Source organism: Carya illinoinensis, chromosome 10 (assembly GCF_018687715.1).
Source record: "Carya illinoinensis cultivar Pawnee chromosome 10, C.illinoinensisPawnee_v1, whole genome shotgun sequence".
Taxonomy (NCBI): domain Eukaryota; kingdom Viridiplantae; phylum Streptophyta; class Magnoliopsida; order Fagales; family Juglandaceae; genus Carya; species Carya illinoinensis.
Window position 1 is genome coordinate 14,515,643 of NC_056761.1, and position 8,117 is coordinate 14,523,759.

At 33.2% G+C, this 8,117-nt stretch overlaps 1 protein-coding gene across 1 annotated transcript; it reads left to right on the forward strand.

The window, feature by feature from the left end:
• Positions 1–431: 431 nt before the first annotated feature.
• Positions 432–4,638, forward strand: LOC122279343 (putative receptor-like protein kinase At3g47110). Its single transcript, XM_043089942.1, has 4 exons — positions 432–1,230; positions 1,326–1,472; positions 3,936–4,121; positions 4,271–4,638. Exons 1-4 carry the CDS (start codon positions 453–455, stop codon positions 4,390–4,392), a joined length of 1,233 nt encoding a protein of 410 aa, XP_042945876.1. The 5' UTR covers positions 432–452; the 3' UTR covers positions 4,393–4,638.
• Positions 4,639–8,117: the final 3,479 nt, after the last annotated feature.

Here is an 8,117-nt window from a genome sequence, read left to right on the forward strand (position 1 = left end):
TGTTCGGTCACATGCTTCGGACAACGTAACAGCAATATCCTTATTTCAAGTTCTTATTTGAATTTAAAAGTCTCAAGTGGGAAAAAGAATGACGTAATATTAAATAGTATATTATTCATGTCTCAGTTGATGTGTCTATTGCATATGAGACAATCTTAATTGGTTCCAATGATCTAATGCATCGGAGACAAATATTTTACACTAATGCCTTATTTGTGTCCACTGTGTACTCGAAGAAAAAGATAAAAGTTAATAAACAAATAATCTTTCCGTGCATTGTATTCTTGTAAAATTCTCTCAGTGGATGCGTACAAAGTGGAAAGAATATGACAACTAAGAATATGGCACCTTATTTTTCCGAATGCTACCTGCAATTTCTTTAAATATCGCTGATATCGTTCTTCCTTGGACTACAACACAAATCCCAGTACCTCATTCCACATAGACTACTCATGGCCAACCAAACTACTTGTTTCCTCATCCTTCTTTTTCTGGCACTGCTTCTCGTGTCTAGTTTAAGTACTGATGCAAAAATTTTCAATATTACCACAGATCAATCTGCTCTTCTTACCTTGAAAGCTCATATTTCTTATGACCCTCACCATATTTTGACAACAAATTGGTCCTCCAGTACTTCAGTTTGCAATTGGGTCGGTGTCACCTGTGGTTCTAGACATCATCGGGTTACAGTCTTGAACCTTTCTAATAATGGTCTTGTAGGAACCATTCCTCCTCATATAGGAAACCTTTCATTTCTTGTCAACCTAAACATCAGGAACAATAGTTTTCATGGCTCAATGCCAAACGAATTGTCTCATCTTTATCACTTGAAATTCTTGCATTTTGGATACAATGAATTCAGTGGAGAAATCCCGTCATGGATAGGGTTGCTAACCAAACTTCAAGTTTTAATTCTTGTAACCAACAATTTCGAAGGTACTATCCCATCATCTCTATTTAACAGTACATCTTCATTGCAACAAATTGTACTTGAAGATAATCAACTTTGGGGCTCTATTCCATCCTCTATCTTCGAGATCATGTCTACCTTGAAAGTAATTTCTCTAGCAGAAAACAAGTTTTCAAGTCCAATGCCCTCCATTTTCTTCAACATGTCTTCACTGCAATATATTGATTTCAGCAATAATACGCTATCTGGTGCTCTACCACCAGAAGTAGGGAACTTAACCATGCTTACATATTTAAATCTTGCCAATAACAACTTCAAAGGTATATATATTTAATCTTGATTGGTAGGTTATGCATTAATTATCAGTAAGTAAATTCCAATATTTGTTTCTAAAGTGTAATTGCATGTTTCACAGGTAGTCAGCTCCCATCCTCTTTGTTCAAGTGCAAACAGCTGCAATATTTAAACTTGGAGTCTAATAATTTGAAAGGAAAACTATCACCCGAAATAGGGAACTTAACCAAGCTCATATTTTTAGATCTTGCCTACAACAACTTCGAAGGTACGTGATGCACGTCTTGTATTAGTTGATATAAATAAAGATGCCACTGTGCCACCATTGATTTAGTATATATGCATGTTCTATATATAATCTTCTTTAATTAGGTACTTCCAAATGTAAGCAAAAAAATAATTGGTTAGTGACACCCCAAATGTCATTAAAAATTGTTTAATTCATGTACAAGGATAAGCCATAAGTTAATAATGCTGGCCTATAGTATTATACCTTGGCTACAACTAAATTCTTTTAACGTACAGTCTTGATATATATCACCATTCATGATTAGTATACATTCAATCTCGATTAAATAAATCTAAATGATTAGGTGTATGGATTTTTATGATTTTTTTTTTGAGATATTGGATTTAATTTTAAGTAAATAAAACTAAATGCTTTTTTCATGAAAAGATCAAAATATTCTAATGGTTGGAACATTAACAAGGATTCTCGTAATGGTTGCCACATATATTCTTTTAGTAAGTGCGACAAGTAAAAAATAAATGTGATTATGTAAAAACTGCACCCACTAGAGTACATGTGACTCTGATCCACTACTGCAATCAACTCAAGGGTGGCTTAACCAATTAATTATTTGTTCGTTTTATTTGTTATAAAAACTTTTTTTAATTAATTTATTGTGACAGGTGCAATACGAAGTGAAATTGGTAATTTGCAAAACCTAGAGTATTTCGATCTAGGACTTAACAATTTTGTTGGCACAATTCCACTGGAGATATTCAATATCTCAACAATACAACTGTTCATCTTACTAGGAAATCACCTCTCAGTCACTCTTCCATCAAATATGGGCCTCTTGCTTCCATATCTTAGGGGAATTTTTCTTGAGGGGAATGAACTTAGTGGAACGATTCCAGCCACTATTGCCAATGTTTCACAACTCATTTCAGTCAAATTGGAAAGTAACTCATTCTCGGGTTTGATTCCAAAAACACTTGATAATTTAATTAAGGTTCCTCCAGGTGCTCAACCTCGGATTCAATAATCTGACCATTGAATCTTCAGAATTGAGTATCTTTTCATATTTTGCGAACAACCCATATCTCAAAAAATTGTATCTGTCTATGAATCCACTAAATGGAGTCCTTCCTAATTCCATTGGAAACCACTTGATCTTTCTTGAACAACTTGATCTCACTGGTTGCAATATTAAGGGCAACATTCCCATAGATATTGGCAATTTAAGTAGATTGACATATATGTCCCTGGGCGACAATGATATTTCTGGACCTATTCCAACTACAATAGGAAGATTAAGCATGCTCGAACGCTTGGGCCTTTTTGATAATAGGCTAATAGGTCCAATCCCATCAGATATCAGTTGCTTAGGGAGATTGGGAGATTTAGATTTAGCTGGAAACAAGCTATCTGGGCAGATTCCTGAAAGCATAATTAATATGACTTCATTAAGATTTCTCAACCTAGCCTTCAACCAATTAACTTCAAGGATTCCTTCGAGCTTGTGGAGGTAGACAGATCTCTTAGCAGTCGACTTGTCATCCAATTCCCTAAGTGGCTCGCTTTCATTAGATATTGGAAATATGAAGGTCCTGACAATATTGAATTTATCAAGAAATCAACTATCCGGTCATATTCCAGAAACAATGGGTGGGCTCATATCTCTAGTCAATCTCTCTTTGGCAGTCAATCGATTAGAGGGCTCTATTCCTATATCTTTTGGCGGATTAGTAAGCTTGGAGTTATTAGATCTTGTTGGTAACAACTTATCTGGAGAGATACCTAAGTCCTTAGAAGTGCTAAGGTACCTCAAATATCTAAATGTCTCCTACAATAAACTACGAGGAGAAATTCCAACACGGGGACCATTTGTTAACTTCTCAGCTGAATCATTTATGTCAAATGATGCACTTTGTGGTGTGATTAGACTGAATGTTCCTCCATGCAAAGAAGCTTCTCTTGGACCAAAAAAGGTAATGGGGGTGCGTATACTAAAATATATACTGCCCACATTGGGGTTAACGATACTTGTAGTATCTGTTGTACTAGTCTCAAGAAAACTCCAGGGAAAGAAGAATGCAAAACTTTCCAACAACAAAGACTCAATACCTTTATCAACATGGAGAATAATATCGCACAAACAACTTTTACAAGCAGTAGAAGGGTTTAGTGCAAACAACTTACTTGGAGAAGGGAGTTTCGGCTCAGTTTATAAAGGGACACTCTTAGATGGTACATACATTGCAATAAAAGTTCTAAATTTGGAACTAGAAGGTGCATTCAAAAGTTTTGATATAGAATGCGAGATATTACGACAAGTTCGTCATCGAAATCTTGTCAAAATCATTAGCGTTTGTAGTAACATTGACTTCAAAGCACTTGTTTTGGAATACATGTCTAAAGGGAACCTAGAGATGTGGTTGTATTCTAGCACCCATTGCTTGAATATGCTACAAAGACTTAATATAATGATTGACGTGGCAGCAGCACTGGAATACCTTCATCTTGGTTATTCAACACCTATCGTTCATTGTGATTTGAAGCCAAGTAATGTCTTATTAGATGAAGATATGGTTGGACATTTTGCTGATTTTGGTATTGCCAAACTCCTAAGTGATGGAATCTCTCTCACGCAAACAATGACCATGGCTACAATTGGGTATATGGCACCAGGTGAGGCCAGCTACTATTTTTTTCATTCTATTCTCGCATAGATACATAAATGTTCTATTTTGGTAACATATGGATCAACCTTCAAACTTAATTTATTTGGATTATCATATGTGAAATATCTTTCTCATGATATGTTTTAATATGTGTAGAGTATGGATCTGAAGGAATTATTTCTACAAGCGGTGATGTGTATAGCTATGGAATATTATTGATGGAAACTTTTACAAGAAAGAAGCCCACTGATGATATGATTATCGGTGAAATGAGTTGAAAGCGTTTAGTAGAGGAATCATTTTCGCTTTCAATACTTGAAGTTATCGATGCCAATTTGTTGAGCAATGAAAATGACTATGCTGCTATGAAGACCTGCTTATCAGCAACTATGGGCTTGGCTTTGCATTGTTGTGCAGATTTGCCTGAATAGAGGATCGATATAAAAAATGTTTTAGCTAGACTCAACAAGATCAAATTAAAGTATCATCATGCTAAGAACATGATTCTCTTTTATATTTTTAAATACTTGCGAATGCTTAGCATAAAGTTTAATATAATATCTACAAAATAAATAAATTTGAAGTTATACGAGTTCATACAAGTCATAACTACTTTAGATACAAGTTTGACTTATATAATAAGTCTAGCCTAAATTTTTGTTTGAATTTATGTTTTTCTTAAAACAACAGAAATCGAGACAAGTTCATAAGTTGAGCATGCACGAACAACTTGATTCATTTACAACATCATTTACAAGGGTACTGCTAAATCCCCCAAGAATACCTACTAAATAATGCAAAGTTTTTTTTTTCCATTCATTTTTTTATATTCTTAAATATTTTTTAAAAAATTAAACAATTCACAATATCACTAAAAAATACTTAATCACCAAGTAAAATAAAATAAAATTAAAAAAAAAAAAAAAAAAAAAAAAAAAAAAAAAAAAAAACAACAACAACAACAACAACAACATTTGGGACACACTTTGGGTCCCGAAAGCATTTCCCTATCTACAAATCTTGGATATTTGAAGTTGCCCAAATAATATAAAAGTCTTGGGATTGCTCTCAAGAGACTCGTTTGATCCATTACCTTGTTACAATACGCACAAATAGAAGTCCACAAATATTAGAGCAATGAAGGCAAACAAACCCTTTTTCTCTTCTCAAAGAACAATGACAGGAGTTCTTCTCCTTTTTACTGTTGATCGGATAACATATTTATCATTGTGTGTAGAGATGCTCCCAACATTTCAGAAGCAAGGGGTTGAAGTCAGGAATCTCGGTAATCCTAGTTTCGGCAGCTTCGGCAAGTCTCCTTACTGGATTTTGTACTCTCTTCGTGAATCTAGAGTACCTTGAGGGATGTGGCATTGCCCCATTTTAGAGTTGTGTATATAGAAGTGACAGATCCAGAAATGATCTCTCTTCTATTCCAATAATAAGTTTTTGAATATAATGGATATTCGTTTGTATAACAATACAAAAAGGATACTTCAAGCATTCAAGTTGTTTCAAGTTTTCACCCAAATCATGGTTAATAACAGATCATGAACAATAAAGCATGATTGTCTCTCTTCAACAGAGAAATTAATATTTCCATCCAAAATTAAGATTTCAATTAAGAAAAAGAAAACGGTTGAATACACTAGGATATAATAGATATAAACAAATACATTGTTCCTTTTAGGGGAAAAAAAAAATAGATCTTTTGACCTTTAGAAACTTGTTTAGGTCAAGCTTTTTAGTTGAGTTAAGGTAAAGTAATCTAAATAGCTCAACTAAAAAGCTCTTAAACTGATTGACAGAATTATAACTTTATACAAATATTTCGGACAAATCTTTCCAAATTTCAGCAGTAATACCACGTCGTTACATGATGATCCAAGCATGTAGTAGAGGATAGTCCTCCTATATTGGTTTGCTCAGCGTAAGCAGACTTTTTTTAGTATAAATTCCCATTGAGATTGACTGTCTCCTTGAATGAAATACCACCACAGCTCCTGAATTTTATCCATGACTAATAAAAAAGGGTTTGAAGGACCATCACAAAGATTAAGAACCGGTAAAAAAAGAGAAGAGAAGCGATAGAGAATTTTACAAGAAATTTAACATCTTGATCCATTGTGGAAAGTATTGTTCTAATATCATGATAAAACATGAGCACCCAATGAAGCTTATCTTAAGAACTGAAAGAGAAGATAAAGAACAGGGCTCAAAGAATAGAGGAAAAGAAGCAGAGAAAAAAAATAGAATTTCATTTCTATTATCCTTTTTTTTTTTTCCCTAACGAGACATTGAGAGCAGCGGGGCTTGGCATACATGACTTAATTAGATAGGGCGACGGTGACTGCAAGATTTTGAGTTTCCTACTTGTGGAAGTTTAAGGACTTTATTCCTAGAAGTTCAAGGACTTTTTTATAGGCTAGAAGTCCACTTATCTTAATCTTGGACTTGGGCTGGGCGTTGCTAGATGTTGGGCTCTAATGGATTTATTTGGGTCTGTCACTTATGTCCAAAACGAAACCCTTCTTAAAAAAAACTAGAACACCTTCAAAGTTATCATTTCATATATCGGGCTCTAAAATTGTCACTCTAGAAAGATGCATTCAAGTCAAGTTTAACTTATATAGTTATTATCTTCGACCGACTGAGATTGATTTTTTTTATTTGGTTTTTCTTTTAGCTACTAAGCATACGTAAGTGAGAGGATAATAATGAAGATGTGGCGTTATCAATCAATAACTAAATTTATTATTCTTAAAAGAAAGAGTTGATTTAATGGTAGATAGACAATACCACATCAATACAACCAGATAAAAATGAGATGAGAGTGTTATATATATCATATCTTGTAGAATTATTTAGATTTCCGAATACATTATAAGAGAAATCTAGAAGGACTAGAGTGATTTAAAAAAATGTATTCAAGAAAAGAAAATGTGGCAATAGAGATTTACTATCGAAATGCCCTACTATTTTTGAAATGGGTTCATTTGGCAAATTTGTTGTAAAGAAATTGACATTTTGGAATAAAGTTATTGCCAACAGAGATTGTTACTAAAATATTTTCTACAATTTGATTGAGATATATATAGTATGTGGCCCACATTGTATTTAATGTTGAAATTAATATTACTTATGAATATTAATATTCAGTGCCCTGAGCTACATATCATCTATTATGGAGTAATGCGATAGAAATCTCAAAACTTGAGAATTTTATCTGAAAATGCAAAAGCCTAATCATTGCATACAAAAATAACTAAACAAGAATAAAAACCTGAATTAAAATAACCTCAATTTGCAACAATTTAACTACTCAAGATAGTATGATACTATCAACATAGAATCTATTAATCTACCTCTTTTTGAACGATTGAAACTGTTTCAATAAAAAAAAGTTTTGAAAATCTCAACCCGTATGTCGTCTACGGTTGTACGTTATGAAGCAGCAGGGCTTATGTCACAGCTAAGTGCTGTAATGACAAATGATATATGAACAATTTATTTTACAATCTGTTCTACAATTATATTTTAAATGAAGAAAATTTTGATAAAATAATATATACAATTAGTAACATCGTTTTATAAAAATACCTTCAATTTAAAACATTTATGATTGTATATATAAAATATTAGAAAAAAGATTATACATATATTTTTACTAAAAAGTAATTATATATAATACATTAACTTTGTCATATCCATTTTATCACTTTCATTGATACTGATTCCAATAGTATACTCCCGACTTCAGACCCCTGTGTACTAGTGCAAGCCTTTGTCACCCCCACTTCCACGTAACCCCAATTGCACACGGCCACCGCCACTCCTTCACATTGGATCCCATTTGGCTTGGTAATTTCCTCCCTTTTTTTCCAACATTTTAAAAGTTTCAATATTCTAGATGTAAAACTCGTATGTGACACATTTGAATAAATCAATACTTGTTATAAAATTATGAAAATAGAGAAAGAAATTCAAAGATACAGAGAAAGCT